The 19134-nt window shown below is 33.8% G+C and overlaps 2 protein-coding genes across 2 annotated transcripts; one reads left to right on the top strand and one right to left on the bottom strand.

Annotated features, from left to right (window-relative positions):
• The first annotated feature begins 210 nt into the window (after positions 1 to 210).
• Positions 211 to 6793, top strand: LOXA (lipoxygenase). The gene is given in 9 exon segments (NM_001281094.1): positions 211 to 559; positions 763 to 1031; positions 3673 to 3913; positions 4025 to 4345; positions 4428 to 4513; positions 4640 to 4750; positions 4837 to 5138; positions 5347 to 5613; positions 5918 to 6793. Coding segments are annotated over 9 exon segments (2706 nt in total). The 3' UTR covers positions 6678 to 6793.
• Positions 6794 to 13274: 6481 nt separating this feature from the next.
• Positions 13275 to 18901, bottom strand: LOC109121418 (linoleate 13S-lipoxygenase 2-1, chloroplastic). Its single transcript, XM_002283087.4, has 9 exons — positions 18658 to 18901; positions 17889 to 18157; positions 16072 to 16312; positions 15523 to 15843; positions 15360 to 15445; positions 14948 to 15058; positions 14564 to 14865; positions 14168 to 14434; positions 13275 to 14097 (listed from the first exon to the last, which is right to left on the bottom strand). The coding sequence occupies exons 1-9, from the start codon at positions 18809 to 18811 to the stop codon at positions 13338 to 13340; spliced, it is 2511 nt and encodes an 836-aa protein (XP_002283123.1). The 5' UTR covers positions 18812 to 18901; the 3' UTR covers positions 13275 to 13337.
• Between the last annotated feature and the right edge of the window lie 233 nt (positions 18902 to 19134).

The raw sequence follows: 19134 nt of genomic DNA, 5'->3' as shown, positions 1-19134 counted from the left end.
TTGGATCGAATTATTGCATATGAGGACAAAATTCATCTAGTAATACGCTTCATCTAAGTTTTTATTTTCCATCGTTGAACATGTGGAATATCTCCTGAAAGCCATGGCTTTTCCTCACCGATTTCCACTATATAAAGAGATATTAGCCCCCAGAGATTTCATACCTAAAGCGAATTAAGCCTTTCATCTACCATTCTCCCTGCTGGAGATATGTTCAAGACTCAGGTCCACCAGTCACACACTGCCCCGACCTTCTTCCTGTTGAACAAACCGTGCATTCCCGGCCCCGGAACTGCTTCATTTTCCGTCAGGCCGAGGCCGGAATTCCGAAAAAAGTACAGGAATGTTAGGGTTGGCTACGTCCCTGCCAACATTAAAGCAGTTGCTAGTGATACTGATACCCGGAAGTCCGTATCTGTTAAGGCCACTGTTACTGTGAAATTAACAGTTGGAGGGTTCTTGTCTAGCCTGATAGGGTTGAGCCATGGGCTCGATGATGTATCTGACTGGCTTGGTAAAACACTCCTCTTGGAGGTCGTCAGTTCAGAGGTTGACCCCAGTAAGTATTTCACCATACCTAAATTCTATACTATAGGCTGGTGTTGATTTCATACCTCCATTTTCAGAGCAATTGATAATGCTGAAAAGACAAAACACTTTTCCACATATTCTTTTCTCTATCAAATGCTCTTTCGCCTGTTTGTTAGAACTGTAAAATCCACTGATTAAGTACTGATATTTTCGTTAATGATTTTTGTGAAGAGACGGGCTTAGAGAAGAAACCCATCGGCGCATATGCTCATCGGGCTGCCGAAAAGGACGGGGAAGTAACATATGAATCAGACTTTGTGATTCCTGATGATTTTGGGGAGATTGGTGCGGTTCTTGTTCAGAATGAGCACCACAAGGAGATGTACCTGAGGTACATAGTCCTTGATGGCTTCCCAAATGGCCCCATTGAATTCAACTGTAGTTCATGGGTTGCTTCCAAGTTTGATGACCCTCAGAAGAGGGTCTTCTTCACCAACAAGGTAATTAGCCATCAACCATCTTCATTACTTGCATTGATAATTTTTTTTACCCTATGTTTCATGGTGCTACACGACTCCAGATTAATTAAAACGGAAAGAGTTTTGAAAAATAATTTTTTACAACATTTTTTTTTATATTTTATAAAATAAAAATTTATTTAAAAACCTGAAATGGTTTTAACATAGTTTTTAATAATTTAAAAATAAATTTTAAATTTAATATTTTATTTTTAATAATTTTATACGTGTATATACTTATTTTTTAAAATCGATCTCAAAAAATAAATGAAATAAACTAAACAATATTAAAAGAAAATTTTTTAAAATAGTTTATTTTTTTTTTAAGAATAAAAAGGTCGGTTTGGTTCTTGTTTTCAAGAATTGTTTTATGTTCTTAAAAACAAAAAACATAAAAAATTTGTTTGAAGAAGGGGATGTGTTTTTGTTTTTTGTGTTCTCAAAAATCACTTTTTCAAGAACAATAAAAAAAATATTTTTATTGTTCAAAAAATAGATTGTTTTTCGTATTTTCTTTTATTTCTTTTTGTGTTTTCTTAGTTGTTTTTATGTTTTTACAAAGGTGAGTTCCACCCAACCATCACACCCCATCAGTAAACCTTTTCTTCTTTCTTAAATTATTGAAATTAATATACTTATATATAATAATAAAGTCATCATTTATTTAAGAAAATTATAATTGGTGTAAAAATTTTAAAATAAAATAATTTTTTTTAATTTAAATAAATTGTGCATCCGAAGATTATTTATATATTTATAATATCAAGTTAATGGAAGAAAACACTTTATGAATTAAAAATAATAATTTTAAAACATATTTTATGTTTTACTTATTCTAAACTTTTTATTTATTAATTTAATCAAATATATATTTTTTGTTTTTGAAAATAAAAACTGTTTTTCAGAATTCAGTTTCCAAATACAATTTTTTCTTTTTTTTAAATATTCAAAAAATAGTTTTCAAAAACAACAATCAAACATACCCAAAATCGTTTTAGATAACTATTTTTGAAAATATTGAAGGATTTTAATGAATTGTTTTAAAAATCTCAGTTTTTTTTTTTCTTTCGGATCTGTTCCACAACCTCTCATGAATTTAAATGTTCTTTAATTCCATCGAATACCTCTGTTGGTTCGAACATATGGTCCCTAAAAATCTGTGTAGGACAGGTTAAAGCGAAACTGGTCCCAAGGCTTTAATTTCACCATCGGGTGGCCCTCAAGTGACACTTATCACATGCTTCGTCCTTTCTACTACTTTTCAATCTAGCTTTGATTCTTCTTTTGCTTCGTTTTCTTTTCATTTTCAGTGATGAGTCGGAGTCCGTTTATTTGATTGGATCCGGCTTTACAAAACCACTATTTTTCCCATAATTTTCTCTCAGAGGGTCTCCTCAGGACCACAAGCCACAATGAATCAGTCCTTTTGATGTCCCATTTTTTGGTGTGTGTGTGTGTGCGCTTTTTTATTTTTTTTTATTTTTATGTGATATCAAAAGCCACTTTTAATTGGAGAATAAAAATTAATCAAGAAGCTTTTTTTTTTTTTTTTTTAATTCTTTTTGTATTAATATATATATTTATTATAACTTAATATCATTTAATTATAATATCAACCATTCAAATTAAAAATAAGTTCAAATCATTTATTAAATAGGTGTTGATAAATCAAATTAGTAGTTTAAAGTGATTTAATAATTTAATTTTAAATCAGTAACTAAATTAAGTATGTTTAGTAAAATAATATAATGATATGACTTAAAATAAAAAATAATTTTAAATAATAAGTAGAAATAATTAGCTTATTTTAAGTTTATATTTTTATTTTATTTTTTTACCTCCATTTGTCTTAATCATTTTATCAATTTTTATTATTATTTCAGGTTGTTATTCAACTTTTTTTATTCTAATTATAATTTATAAAAATAAATATGTCAATTTGATGATATAAAATAAATTTTAAGTTAATTTTATAAAATAAGTAAAAGTTAATAAATTTAAATATAATTTAATTTAAATTTAATTTAGATTATAATTAAACAATAAATATTAAATTTTATCTTATACCTCCTAAGTTATTATTATTATTTGCCACAAATATTGGTGTGACACATTTTCTGCCTACACCGATGTTGATATGGTGGAGGTAGCCGGATATTGGAGTCAAGGCTTAGGCAATAGGTAGAGCGATATGTCTGTGGAACAAAATCAAGGCGTGTGGCTCCACAGGCAGTAATGGTTGCTTTCAAAAGCTGGATAGATGAGAAGAATAAGAAGATACAAAAGTCAATCTAATGGCTAATACCTCACAAGTGTATGGAAGTAGTCCTCACAAGTGTATGGAAGTAGTCCTCAAATCGGTTAATACATCCAAACATGATCTTATAACCATGCTTTCGAAAGTAACCAGCACTGCTCATTGAACCACAAAACTAGTTAAGTTTTTTAAATCATTTTTGATATTTACAAGCCGGATTTTTAAGATTTGATATTTATAATTGATTTTCAAATATTCGACAGTTAAAGTATTATGAAAATGATTATTATGAGGTTTCAATACCTCATTCATCCATGATGTTTCGTACTTTTTAGGATTTAATCTACTTATCTGTGTTTTGTGTAGTCATACTTACCATTGGAAACACCAAGTGGACTCAAAGAAATAAGAGAAAAAGAGCTTGTAACCTTGCGAGGTAATGGTCAAGGAGAGCGCAAGTCATATGATAGAATCTATGACTATGATGTATACGATGATCTGGGTGATCCAGACAGCAGTCCTGAACTGACTCGACCGGTACTTGGTGGTAGCAAGCAGTATCCCTACCCAAGACGATGTAGAACGGGGCGTCCAATGTCTAAGATTGGTACGAGAATCAGAACTTAAACTTAAACTTTGACAACAAAATATGTACATTCAGAATTGTTTGATTTAAACTTAATTTACTCATATGGGCAACCGCCATCGATACATGCAGACCCGAAAGCAGAGACAAGGAGTTCAACCGTCTATGTGCCAAGGGACGAAGCATTTTCGGACGTGAAGGAGCTAACATTCTCTACAAATACGTTATACTCAGCGTTGCACGCTGTGGTGCCGGCAATAGAGTCAGTGATTACAGACACTAGTCTTGGATTTCCACTCTTCACCAAAATAGACGAGTTATACAATGAAGGAATCAATGTTCCTAATCTTAAAAAGCATAAGGTTTTGCAAGATATACTGCCCAGACTAGTGAGGGCCATCACTAATTCTACAGATAGTCTCCTGCAATTTGAAACCCCTCAACTGTTGCTCAGTAAGAAAAAGACCTTTACTCATCAAGATCTATACTCCCTTTTTAAGACTTCTCTCAATCTCATGTGTTTTTGCATTTGCAGGGGACAAATTTTCTTGGTTTAGGGATGAGGAGTTCTCACGCCAGACTCTTGCCGGTCTCAATCCATATAGTATACAATTGGTTAAGGTATGAAAATGATCAATTTGCTTCAGGATCATATATTGTTAAATATTAATCACTCTAGCTTGATGTATATTACAATGAACTTATCAGTTTCCATGTATGACAAAAGAGTTGCATTAAATCACGCAGGAATGGCCATTGAAGAGCACACTCGATCCTAAGATCTATGGTCCCCCTGAATCTGCAATCACCACGGAGATAGTCGAGCGAGAGATCAAAGGATTCATGACCGTTGATGAGGTATGTACTTCTCTTCTTTGTCTCTTCTTCCTCTTTATCATTCTCCCAGTTGAACTATGTAAAAGTGAGTACATGAATGAATGCAGGCACTAAAACAAAAGAAGCTGTTCATCATAGATTATCATGACATCTTATTGCCATACGTGAGCGAAGTAAGGCAAATCAAAGGGACAACGCTGTATGGATCAAGGGCACTTTTCTTCCTAGGCCCTGATAACACATTGAAGCCGCTGGCCATCGAACTCGTCCGACCACCCATGGATGGGAAGCCGCAGTGGAAGCAAGTGTTTACGCCTAGCTGGGAAGCCACAGGTTCCTGGCTCTGGAAACTTGCTAAAACTCATTTCCTTGCTCATGACGCTGGTTATCACCAGCTTGTTAGTCACTGGTAAATGCCATTGCCTTTCATTTCTTCTCAGAATAATGCCTGGAGAATTATTTGCACTTAAAACAAACTTATCAATTTTTTTTCTTTAATTTATTTCTTCATTTTTTTCCACTTCTCTTTGGAAAACATTTTCAGAGAAGTTTTTTGCAGACTAAGCTTCATGAATGTCGGTGAGCTAACATGAGACCTCCTTTGCTTATTTTTGCAGGTTGAGAACTCACTGTGTAACAGAACCTTATATAATTGCAACGAATCGACAACTTAGTGCAATGCACCCAATCTATAGACTGTTACACCCTCATTTCCGGTACACAATGGAGATCAATGCTCTTGCTCGAGAAGCTCTCATCAATGCTGATGGGATCATTGAGTCCGCATTCACACCCGGAAAGTATTCTACTGAGATCAGCTCTGCTGCCTATGGCCTGCAGTGGCGCTTTGATACACAAGGACTGCCAGCAGACCTAATAAGCAGGTACATATTAAGCCAGAATCCCCCAAGTTATCCTACTTATGGCAAATATAAATTTTTGAGGGCAAGCTTGCAATATCGTACTTATACTAATCGGTGAATTCACTCTTGGTCATAGTTGCCCTAAAACGATTTTGTCATTATGCTCTCTTTTGGTCATTAGAGTACTAATACTAGTTGATTTACATTGTTGGCCGTTTCCTAGATGATAAACTAATGGTTTATTTGTGAGGAAGAGAGGGCTAAAACAGATTCAATTCCTACCGAGTCTCCTTGCTAATTAACAATTTTGTTTTGGTAATGCCAGGGGAATTGCTGTTGAGGACCCAAGTTCTCCACATGGCCTAAAGCTAGCAATCCCAGATTATCCTTTTGCCAATGATGGTCTCCTCCTGTGGGATGCCATAAAAGAATGGGTTACCGATTATGTCAATTTCTTCTACAAGGATGCGAGCATGGTGAAGTCTGATGCAGAGCTTCAAGCATGGTGGACTGAAATCCGAACAAGAGGCCATGAGGACAAGAAAGATGAAACATGGTGGCCAGACCTCAAAACACCCCAAGACCTAATTGGGATTGTCACAACTATGGTATGGGTAACGTCTGGGCACCATGCTGCCGTCAACTTTGGACAATATGCTTATGCTGGTTACTTCCCCAATAGGCCTACTATTGCCAGGACCAACCTCCCTTCTGAGGACCCAACTGAAGAAGGATGGCGCCGGTTTTTGCACAAACCTGAGAATGAACTCTTGGCATGCCTGCCTACACAGCTTCAAGCAGCAAAAGTTTTGACTGTTTTAGATGTGTTATCAAGTCATTCTCCAGATGAGGAATACCTAGGGGAGCATTTGGAGCCAGCATGGGGTGCAGATCCCTTAATAAAGGCAGCATTTGAACGGTTTTCTGGAAGGTTGAAAGAAATTGAAGGAATCATTGATGCTAGGAATGAAGACAAGAATTTGAAGAACAGACACGGAGCTGGAGTGGTTCCATATGAGCTTCTGAAGCCATTTTCTGGAGCTGGTGTGACAGGAAAGGGAGTTCCATACAGTATCTCCATTTGAAGTCACAATGAAATGCTTTGGGAGTGAAGTTTTGAACTCATTTTATGGTTGCAAAACAATGTAAAATGTGAAATTCGAATCAGGGTAATAAAGATATGCAGTCTTGAATGCAGGAAGATCAGTTATTGCCTCTTCATATTCTTAATAAATTAGGCTATGTTTGGTTGGAAAGTAATAAGGAAAAAAAATATATTAAGAAAAATAGTTTTCTAATGTTTAGTTTTATTATGAAAAATACAAAATAAAATCAATATAATTAATAAGTTAAAAATTTCCTCATTTTAAAATTATTTAATATTTATATAATAGAGAAAAATAAGTGAAATGTTTTGAAGTAAGGATGAAAATATTGATAATTTCGGATGTATCGATACTTTGATTTTACGGATATATAGGTGGATATTTTGATATAAAATATAGATGAGTAAAAAATTGATCAAAACTCATCAAAATATTGTCAACAATTAAAAAAATGATATGAAAAATAATAATATAAATATTAAGGTTGTTTTGTTAAAAAAATTGATATATGTAAAATATAAGTGGTGATATTTAACAATAATGTTCATAACTTGAAAATATACTTTATGCATATTCATCTAATTTGGATATATTTAATGATATCAAAGAAATGATAATAATTTGTATAAGTATTTTTTATTTTAAAATTTTGATAATTTTATTCATAAATTTATATTTATTTTGTATTTAATTATTATATAAAAAACACAATAACCAAAATTAATTTATTTATAATAATTTTATTCTAATTAATTTATAATATACACACACATATATATATGGTTTATAATGTAAAAATATATAAAAAAATTTCAGTTTATAACATACAGCGTGGTTGGTCGACTGGTAGTGGGGGTATTTGTGAGCGTGAGTCATGGGACACTCCCAAGCACGGAAAGCGTGCTGGGCTGACAGTTCGTCTATGTGGGCTTTTGGGCTGAGCCCAGTTTATGATTTTTGAACCAAAAAGAGAAATGGAAATAGTTGGCGATTTTTCCATAAATATCGTCAAAAAATCCGTGAAATATCATCCAAAAATCAGCAAATACCAATATATCGGTGAAATATGACGATATTTTCTGAAATTTCTCTTATTCAATATATCAAAGTCGGCCATATATATGGAAATTTTCATTATTAGTTTGAAAAAGTATATAAAAATAATTTATTAATTTTAAATTTATTTTTTATTTTTCTTTACTTTTTTTTTACATACTTTTCCTATTCATTTTTTCCCTCAGATTTTCAATCAAACGGGAACCAAATATAACCTTAATTTAAGTTAGTAATCTTGTTTTATTCATTCTTGATATTTGACTCTACATGCTTCCTTGGGATTTACACTACCCTTAAGGTACTTGAACTGTAATTATCATATACACTTGCTGTAATTATCATATACCTTAGCAAGTGTTGGTGTAATTTTCCTTTTCTCATAATGGGGATGGGACTCGTTTTCCTTTTGATGGTAAAACATATCCCAAAGTGCTTAATGGGTTTGAAGTAATTCATAATATGTTTTTATTGTTTTTTCAATAGTTGGTTTATTGATGTCTTTCATCCTTGTTAGTCATTTCTATTAGTTCTGGTCATTGCAACCATATCTTATCACATGCACTTTGGTAATTGTAACCACATTTTATTAGCCTTCGATCATTACATTTGCATCTTATTAGTTTCAATGATCACAACTATATCTTTAGTGTTTCCTAGCTTTGATCATCATGGTTGTACTTTCAATCTTTCCTAGTCTTCAATAATTGAGATTGTGTTTCCGATCATTGTAACCATACCTTATTAGTTTCATATAGGTCTTTAGATTTTAATAGTCATAATCGATTCTCGATTTTCTATTTCTTTCCTTTAATTTTCTATCTCTATCCGTTGATTTTCTATTTTTTATTCCCAAGATTATAATCATTATGACCATACCCTCAAATTTCTTAATATTTTCTTATTCCTAGGATTAATGTCATTGCAATCGCACCCTCAGTTTGCTATTTTTTTCCTTTGCTCTTTTTCTCTCACACTCTTATGATTACAATAATTGTGACCATACCCTTGGTCTTCTTATAACACATAATCGTGCAATTTATATTTATATATGATGTATTCTATTTCTACTTCATCATATTTATATATGAATTTACTCGTTACAGTCATGTTTATTTGATTTCTCATAAGTTAGAAGCATTAGATTGTTTTAGACGCTACATTAATTTAGTTGAAAATCAGTTGAACAAAAGGATTAAAATATTAAGAACAGACCGGGATGGAGAATATCTATAAGAACAATTTAGATATTTATGTGATGAAAATGGTATTAGTAGACAACGGACTATTCTTGGGACTCCACAATAAAATGGTATTGCTAAGAGGAGGAGTAGAATGTTGTTGAATATGGTTAGGTCAATGATGGCTCAAGCATATCTTCCTATTTTGTTATGGAGAGATGTATTGTTGACTGCTACTCATTGACTTAATTAAGTACCCTTAAAGTTTGTTGCATCTACTCCATATGAGTTATGGAATAATTGAAAACCTAATCCTAGCAATTTGCGACCTTGGGGGTTAGTGGCTTATGTTTATAATCGTTCTCATAAATATGAAAGATTAGGTCATAAAAAAAGGAAATGTATCATTATAAGATACACTGAACACTCCAAAGGGTATGTATTCATAAGTGAACATGAAGATGAAACAATAATTGCATTCGAATCATAAAATGTCACATTCTTAGAGGATGATTTCCCATGTACATGTGAGATTGATAGGAATTTACATCTGTATGAAATAATGGATCTTGACATAAGATTCACACTCAAACAACAATTGAATCAAGTGGAAGTGAACTAGTACTTGTAGTGAGTGTAGTAAGAGATTTGATATTGAGAAAAAGTTCTCCACAAAATTATTCCTTGATGATGATTTGAAATTAAAGGAGAAGTTCATATTGTAACTCAATATGATGATGTTGAACCTAAGTCAGTTCATAAGGCTCTTACTTGTCCAATTAAGGATGAATGGAGAAAAGTAGTGGAAGAGGAATTGAAGTCAATGCAAAAGAATCAAGTCTCAGATTTTGTAGATTTGCCTTTGGATTGAAATGTTATTGGGAACAAATGGGATAAAATGAAAGGCAGATGGATCCATTGAAAAATATATATAAAGTTTGACTAGTTGTTAAAGGTTATACTTAACAAAGGGGTATAAATTATGAGGAAGCCTTCTTTTTAGTAGTTAGGTTTGCCTTGACTCACCTTATTTTAGCTATAGTAGCTTATATGGATTTAGAGCTAGATGTTAAGGCAACTCTCTTTAATGAAGAGTTTAATAAAGAAATTTATTTGGAACAACTAATGGGTTTCATTATCTAAGGCCAAAAACACAAAGTGTGTAGATTAAATTGATTGATTTATGGCCTTAAACAATCATCCAATTGGCAGTGGTACTTGAAATTTCATTATGCAATAACTTCGTATGATTTCACAATGATTGATGAAGACCATTATGCTTATATTAAGTGACATAAAGATAAATATATGTTATTATCTTTATATGTGGATGATATATTGATAATTGGAAATGATTTGGTATTCATCCAAACCATTAAAAGATGGTTGTCATCTATTTTCATGAGATGAAAGATATGGGAGAAACATCTTTCACTCTTGGGGAAAAGATCCATAAAGATCATTCTTGCAAAATAGTGGCTCTTTCACAAAAACACTATATTAAGAATATCCTTGAACGATTTAATATGTAAGCTTGCAATCCCATTGACACTAATCCATTTGCAAGAGGTGAAAATCTAAGCAAAGAAATGAGTCCAAAGACTTTAAAAGAAAAAGAGAAAATAATTAATGTTCCCTACTTTAGTGCTGTTGAGAGTGTATGCTACAATGTGTGCAATACTAGACATCTCTTATGTTGTTAGGATGATTAGATACTACCAAGAAAATCTTGAAATGATTCATTGGAAAAGAGTAAAGAGAATTCTTGGGTATCTAAAAGGCACTATGGACTATTCTCTTTATTATCAAGGTAAAAAATTATGCTTGGTGAGATATTCGGATGTTGATTAGGCAGGTGATCTAGATGAGAGCAAATCAATATCTGAATATACATTCTTGCTTAATAATGGTACCAACTAATGAAGAAACAAACTTATATAGCTTTGTCAATCATGAAAGTTGAATTTATTGTTTATTCAACTATAGTATATGAAGCTATATGGTTAGGAAGTTTTTTTTTTTTTGGGCAAAGGTTAGGAATAATCATAGATGTTTTTGAGTCAATGCCAATTTATAATGACAGTTAAACTACGAATATTCATTATGTAAAGGATCCAAAATATTATGGAAGGACTAAACATATAGATACCAAGAACAATTTTAAAAAGAGATATTATTGCAAAAAAAGAGGTGATCCTGAATATTTACTTACCTATGAAATGATTGTTGATCCATTCACAAAATCCATTCCAAGAAACTTGTTTTTATTTATTTATTTTTATTTTATATGTAAAGTCGTTAGAACTATCTAGGTTATGGTTTATGTTGATCATATGTCATAGATCATTATTGATTGGGTATAAGATACACTATACATGATAAAATGATATGAGGATTTGTGATTCATATCATTAAATATGTAATTGGTACTTACACATATATGCTCTTAAATGTATGTTAATAGATAGAGGTTGCCTTTCTCACACGAGCAATTGCCCCAGTCAATATGAGTTAGGATGAGACATAACATACTAATGACGATAAATGAGTGAAAATTATATAAAGATATTGAATGTTGATTTGATTAAGTATCAAGATGAGGGCTATAATAAATGACATTTTGACCAAACGTAATCGTCTACGATTACATTTGTTTATTTGAATTGAATTTGAGTTTTAGCATAAAAGGTTTAAGAAGAACTATAAATGTCAAACTCGAACAAGCTATTGGTGTAAAGCTTTTAGTTGAGGTTCGTATAGTGGTAGTTTGACTTACACTCTCTAAGTGGAGAGAAACCATCATAGCATGTATTTCATACTACATGTGTTTGAATATGACTAATAAGGAAAATGAGTGATTAATTCTTGCATTCTTCCCGTGTGAGATCCTTAGGGCTTATTACAATTATAATAGTCCATTATTATACTCTTTGTATTTTTGACAATGTTCTAAGGTGGCAAATCAATGTTGCTACTTTGGTATATTTTTGACAAAAATGAAATAATTTATCTTTATGGGGCATATTGGGCAAATAATTAATTTGAACCTAAGGCATCAACTCAAAAGGACTCAAAAGGAAGACTTTTTGAGTTGCATTGACAAATATGTGTTTATAATCGATCGGTTATTTCGTTTTTATAGTTGATATAATTGTGAACACATTTATAATGTTGGTTAGTATACATATTAAAAACATAACTAAATAAGTTTGGAGTACAACAAAACATGATTATTATTATTCGCTCATAAATTTTGGGGGTTGAACTACTATATGTCACTAACGGGTACATAAGTTTATAACTCCCAAATTGTAGGTGTGTTCGCATGTCCACATGACACATTTGCCTATATAAACGACTTTCAAAAGTGGGATAGAATGGATTTGGATGTTATCGATCAAACTATCTCAACCCATCTTGTGCAAGTGGGAGATGTTGGAGTTAGATTTAGGAACCCAAATGGGTTGACATGACTTGACCTAATAAATAAGAAAATGGGAGGAGCAGTTTTTGGGAGTTTTAAAACTACCTAGAAGTTGCCATTATTATTTATTTAGTTATTTATTTTTATTCCTCTTTATGAGAAGATCTCTCCCTTAGAAAGCCAAGACAAGAAAAAAAACATTTTTTTTTTGTTTTCTCTGTGAAAAACGGAAGTAAAAGTTTTTGTATTAAGGAAAAGAATGGTTCTTGTATTTGTAGTTCTATTCATGAGGTGAGAAAATTGGTTAGTGAAACAACCAATCGAGATTTATTGAACATTTTAAAAGGTAACTTGAAAGCCTTATTTCACATCATTGCCATTTGACTTGATTTTTTTTTAAAAGTGTTTAGTTTACCACAAGCATCACAAAGATTTGTGTTATACAACAAATTATTAATGATTGCAATGTAAAAAATTCGGTCTTCGTTTTATGATCAAAGTAAACATTTCGATATAAGATATCATTTTATTAAAGGGTGCATGATACAAAATGAAGTACAATTAAAATTTGTAAAGTCTCGTGATCAAATTATGAATATTTTTACAAAGTTTGTCAAGTTTGAAGATTTTAGAAACTTAAGTATGATACTTAGAATAACAAATCAAGTTTAAGGGGTATGTTAGAAAAGTTAAACTTGATTTAAGAAGTTTTTAAAAATTATAATTAGATTTATTTTATTTTGTGTGGTTGATTTAGATTTTATATTTAAAGAGTTGAGTGTTAGAAGATTTTATATTTTTATTGTCAAAAGTTTCAATGTATTTATGAATAAAGTATTATGTCATGTAATATTTGAAAAAGAGCTGTGGAATACAATAAATTTTTTAATTTTCAAATATTCAACTTCTTTCGTGTAATTATTTCTGTGATTCTTTCATCCTTATTGATCCAACAAAAGTTACATCGTATCGATTAGTACTTCAGATGGAGATGCTGTATGGAACTCCCTTTCCTGTCACCCCAGCTTCAGAAAATGGCTTCAAGAGCTCATATGGAACCACCCCAGCTCCGCCTCTGTTCTTCAAACTATCGTCTGCATTCCTAGAATCAATAATTACTCCGAGTTCCTTTAACTTCGCAGAAAACCTTTCAAATGCTTCCTTTATAACTGGTTCTTCACCCCATGCTGGCTCCATGTGCTCCCCTAGATACTCCTCATCTGGAGAATGATTCGATAACACATCTAAAATAGCCATAACTTTTGTTGCTTGAATCTGTGAAGGGAAGCATACCAAGAGTTCAAATTCGGGATTGTCCAAAAATCGTTTCCATCCTTCTCTTGTTGGGTCTTCAGAGGGCATATTGGTTCTAGCAATGGTAGGCCTATTGGGGAAGTAACCAGCAAAAGCATATTGTCCAAAATTGACGGCTGAGTCGTGAGCGGAGGCCACCCACACTATAGTTGTGATTATTCCAATGAGGTCTTCTGGTGTTTTGAGGACTGGCCACCATGGTTCATCTTTTTTGTCCTCATGACCTTTCGTTCGGATTTCCGTCCACCATGCTTGAAGCTCTGGATCAGACTGTACCATGCTCGCGTCCTTGTAGTAGTAATTGACATAGTCTGCAACCCATTGTTTTAAGGCATCCCATAGTATGAGACCATCGTTGGCAAAAGGATAGTCTTCGATCAGTAGCTTTAGGCCATGGGGAGCAGTTGGATCCTCAACAGCAATTCCCCTGGCAATTAAGAAACCCAAAAAGTTAGCAAGTGGACTTTCAGGTAACTATATATTAATAATCAGAATACCTGTTTATTAGGTCTGCTGGTAATGCTTCCTTATCAAACCGCCACAGCTGGTCATAAGCAACAGAGCTAAGCTCCATAGAATATTTGCTGGGCGAGAATGAAGTCTCAATGATCCCATCCGCATTGATGAGGGCTTGTCTAGCAAGGGCATTGATCTGCATTGTATAGCGGAAATGAGGATGCAATAGCTTATAGATTGGGTGCATCGCGCTGAGTTGCCGATTTGTTGCAATTATGTAAGGTTCTGTTGCACAGTGAGTTCTCAACCTGCAAAACAAGCAAAGCAGATGTTAAGTTCTTGTATTGTCATTCATGAAGTTTACCCTATAAACTGGTTTTTAGAAATGATATCGCATGAGAAAGGAAAAAAGGGGAAATGATAAGTTTGACATGTACCAGTGACTAACAAGCTCATGATAACCGGAGTCATGAGCAAGGAAATGGGCTTTGGCAAACCTCCAAAGCCAGCAACCTGTAGCTTCCAAACTGGGCGTGAAAACTTGCTTCCACTGTGGCTTTCCATCCATTGGTGGGCGAGTGAGCTCGATGGCTAGAGGCTTCAAGGTGCAATCAGGGGTTAGGAAGAAAAGTGCCCTGGAGCCATATAGTGTTGTCCCTTCGATCTGCCTTACTTTGCTCACATATGGTAATAACAAGTCATGGTAATCTATGATGAATAGCTTCTTTTGTTCTAATGCCTGCGTTCATGTTCCCAAATTTAGACAACTTAATCCTTGGGAGATTGAAAGAGAGAGAGAGAGAGAGAGGAAAGGTACGTACCTCGTCTACTGTCATGAAGCCTTTTATCTCTCGCTCAACCAACTCTGTGGTGATTGCCGATTCAGGTGGGCCATAGACATCAGGGGCCAGTCCACTCTTCAATGGCCATTCCTGCATGATTTGACGCAATTTTTATTAGCACAATCTTATAACCATTCACTGCCTGCTATAGATGCCTATATGCATACACAGAAAATGATGGGTTAATTTGTTGAATTGCTTTTTGCAGAATAGAAAAATGATGTAAGAATTACATTATCAGATAGGCGAAAACCTAATTTCTGAACTTTGTTATCCACAAAAGTATTGTTTCTGCAAAATAATTAAATTATTTAAGAGTAAACCAATGATGCATGTGAAGTTGATTAATGCTTAATATTAACATATGATCATTAAAAGTTGCTTATCGTACCATAACCAACTTTATACTATATGGGTTAACACCAGCTAGAGTTTGGCGTGAGAATTCCTCATCCCGAAACCAAGAAAACTTGTCCCCTGCAAATTCAAAAAGACTTCAGTTCGTATGTGAGAGAGACAGGAGTGGAGGTGGGGGTGTGAAGGTTTTTTCTTACTCTGAAACATTGCGGGGCTGTCAAATTTCACGATATCATCTTTAGCCTCAGAAACGGCCTTCACTAGTCTGGGCAGTACACGTCGCAAAAGTCCTTGATTTTTAAGCTTGGGAATGGTGATTCCTTCTTTGTATAATTGATCTATATCGGAGAAGAGTGGAAATCCAAGATTACTGTCAAGTAGGGATGTCTCTAGGGAAGGTATTAATGCGTGCAACACTGAGTCTGCTGTCTTCGTTATGAACGAAGCCTCCTTCACCTCAGAAAATTCTTCATCCCTTGGCACATAGAAGGTGCCACTCCTTGTCTCTGAATGAGGATCTGCATGCATCATGGAAATTGCTTATTTGATGAAAGAGAATGATACAATTCTTGATAAAATATTTTTGTCATGTGCCTCCTCTTCACGGTTAATTATGACCCTTGTGTTATAAGTTAGAAATCATTAATCAGTTGCAAGACATTTCTTTTTCTTTTTAAATTTTTGACTCATCTAGGATTTGCTAGGTTCTTATTAAAAACGAACGAGTTGAATTCTAGTTTTCGTACCAGTCTTGGACCGTGGACGTCCAGTTCTACATCGCCTAGGATATGGAAAATTCTTGCTGCCACCAAGCACTGGTCGCCCCAATTCAGACTTGCTATCAGGGTTACCCAGATCATTATAAACACCATAATCATAGATCCTATCGGAGGTCTTGCGCTCCCCTTCACCATTACCTCGCAAACTTGCAAGCTCTTTTTCTCTCATACCCTTGAGGCCTCTTGGCGTTTGCAATGGTAAGCATGACTGTCCCACATCAACAAAAGATGAGTAACACTTAGAAGTTAAGAGATGTCACTAGGATGAATGATGCTTTCAATATTGATGATATCAAGTTATGGTGCTCGCATGATTCAAACTCATTCTTAATACCAACGAAAAAATTCATATGAAGTAGAAACTTTAATTTGGTGTTGCAATATATTTTCTTCATGAAAAATTCTGTTCATTTAAAATTGAAGTCACCGTCATTGTCTAAGCTTTTAGGATGCCACTGCTGAATGATATGGAATGTTTTTTTATCAGGAAACATTTAGCAGCTTCCCATTTTCAGACACATGCATCTGAATCCTTTCTTATGGAATTAAGCTATTGAGGTTGCAATGATGCCATCATACTTGAGAGGATGACTTTCGAAATAGATTGGGATGTGTGTGATGAGAAAGTATCCATTAGCCTGGTGTTGACATGGCAGGACTATGCATTTATACTATGCTACCTTATAAAAATGAGTCGAATATAAAAATAAATAAAATGATAAGTACTCGTTTAAATAAATTTTTTATTTTTTAAAAATAGAAAATAATATTAACTTTCATATTAATGACTTTGATGTCGAACATTTCAATATATAGGTTTGACTTCCTCTACTGGGCAGCCAATCGTTTTCTTGTTTAGTTGACTATTCAACTTAGATATGAATAATCCATTCAAAGAATTTTCATAGGAAGAAATTGTACTTGTTCTTTAAGCAATAAAATTAGGTCTACTTTTATAAAGTTGTGCCCTACTAGCTTTTAAAAGTCATCTTTTAATGTCTATCAACCCCAAGCAGAGGTTTTCGATGGATGTACATCATTTTTCAATGATCAGTAGTACCAAAGCTAATTTCAACCCAACCTTATTTACAGATATTTAGGGTGACGGTGGTCAGGGTTTGAATGTATTAGAAAAATATGAAATGAGAAGTCGTCTAAATTAATTTAGGTTTATTATAGTTGTTGTCGAAATTAAGGTCAAGGCATGAAGGCTTTAAGGTGGCAAACAAACACCATCTGGAAAGTTCATGGGGATAAAGAGACATCTCTACAACCTTACATATTAAACTAGCTTAGTTGGACAAACACATGACGCAGAGAGAGAGAGAGGTAGGGAGGGACTGAATGCTAATATTTGAGAAGAAAAATATTCAAATCTATATAGAGAAATATTGTGAAGAAAACAGTGGAAAATTTTATCTATTAATTTTAAAGATGACCACAAGTTAGTTATTAGATTGCCTCTGAAAATCAATAGCAACTGCTAACGCGGTTTTGTCAAAGATATTTAATGAAGTGACACCATGAACCACAGTTGTCAAAACAATGATTTTGAAAAATTTAGCAATAATTAATTTAGTTATCAAACCTTGACTGAACCCATGAACCACAGTTGAAATGTTTAAGGTAATAATTTAGCTATCAAAGTTATATCCTTCACGAGAGGTATAGGGTAACAAATCATGAAATCTATAATGGTTGAACCTAGTTGATCATACATATGCAAATGATTAAGTCAAGATATGCTTTAGAGATTATAAAAAGTGTAGAAGGTGGTGGCTAACCTTGTTGCTGAAAAAGATCCTCTTCTCAGGGTTATCAAACTTTGACTCAACCCATGAACCACAGTTGAATGCAATAGGGCCACTGGGAAGGCCATTGAGGACTATATACTTGAGGTACATCTCATTGCGGAGTTCATTCTGCACTAAAACTGCACCTATCTCCCCAAAATCACCAGGAATCTCAAAATTTGACTCGTAAATAGCCTCCCCATCCTTTTGACCTACTCGATGAGCATACCGGCCAATCGGTTTTTTCTCCAATCCCGTATCTTTGCAAAATCGTTAACAAAATTGTCAGTACTCCGCTGATAAAATTTAAGAATTCAACCAAATAATTGGACTAAAAGAAATTGGAAACAGGAACAGAAAATGTTATTTTTCAATACCTTGGCTATCTGGGGCCTCATGTGTATCTTCTTTCACTTTTTATATATCTATGTTATTTTTCTTGGGTGTTCTATTTTGCTTTCTCAGAAAACAAACAAAAAGTAAGGGGTCAACACATGGTCAGGAAGGCTCTAAACCTCCTTCGCATGATCTTCATGACGCACCCGTTTTCCATGCTGCTTAAATTTTATTTTCTTGACTGAAAATGTGTTTGATATTAACAAAACAGGGGGCAAAAAACATGCAGCAAAGCAAGGCTATTGCAATTGCATAGTTCTTCCTGCAGAAAACTGCAGCTGTCCGGCTTTTAAATCGAACTCGGATTCATGAACTCAACGAAACTATCATATGTAAAATCGATCAGTTATGATAAAATACTTACTAGGATCAAGATCTGCACTAACAAGCTCTAACCGGAGTGATTTACCGAGCAAGCTTGATATATCATCGAGCCGATGGCTCAACCCAACCAAGCTCGACAGGAAGCCTCCAATGGTTAATTTCACGGTAACGGTTGCCTTAACAGAAATGGACATGTTGGTTGCGATAGGAAGTTTGAGTGGTAGTTGAAGTGTGCCTTGGATAGTTGGATGTCTAACTTTCCTGGCTTGAGATAAGACCCATTACGAGGTGGATTCTGTCTTTATAGAGCAGTGGAACGAGAGACGTGTCCTTGTGAAATAACTTGAAATTCAATCTGGGATGTACGGAAATTTCTTTCAGTTTACATAACGATGGTGAATTTTTTTTCTTCTTTTTCTCTGTGTTTGGTTGTCCACCTTCATGCCTTCAAAACCCTAACATGGGGACACTCAAATCATTCTTTTAAAATAATCAAACGAAGTCAAATAACACAGTG

This window comes from Vitis vinifera, chromosome 6 (genome assembly GCF_030704535.1).
Source record: "Vitis vinifera cultivar Pinot Noir 40024 chromosome 6, ASM3070453v1".
Taxonomy (NCBI): Eukaryota; Viridiplantae; Streptophyta; class Magnoliopsida; order Vitales; family Vitaceae; genus Vitis; species Vitis vinifera.
The sequence above is the reverse complement of the archived record's forward strand: the minus strand, read 5'-3'. Positions and strand labels throughout refer to the sequence as shown.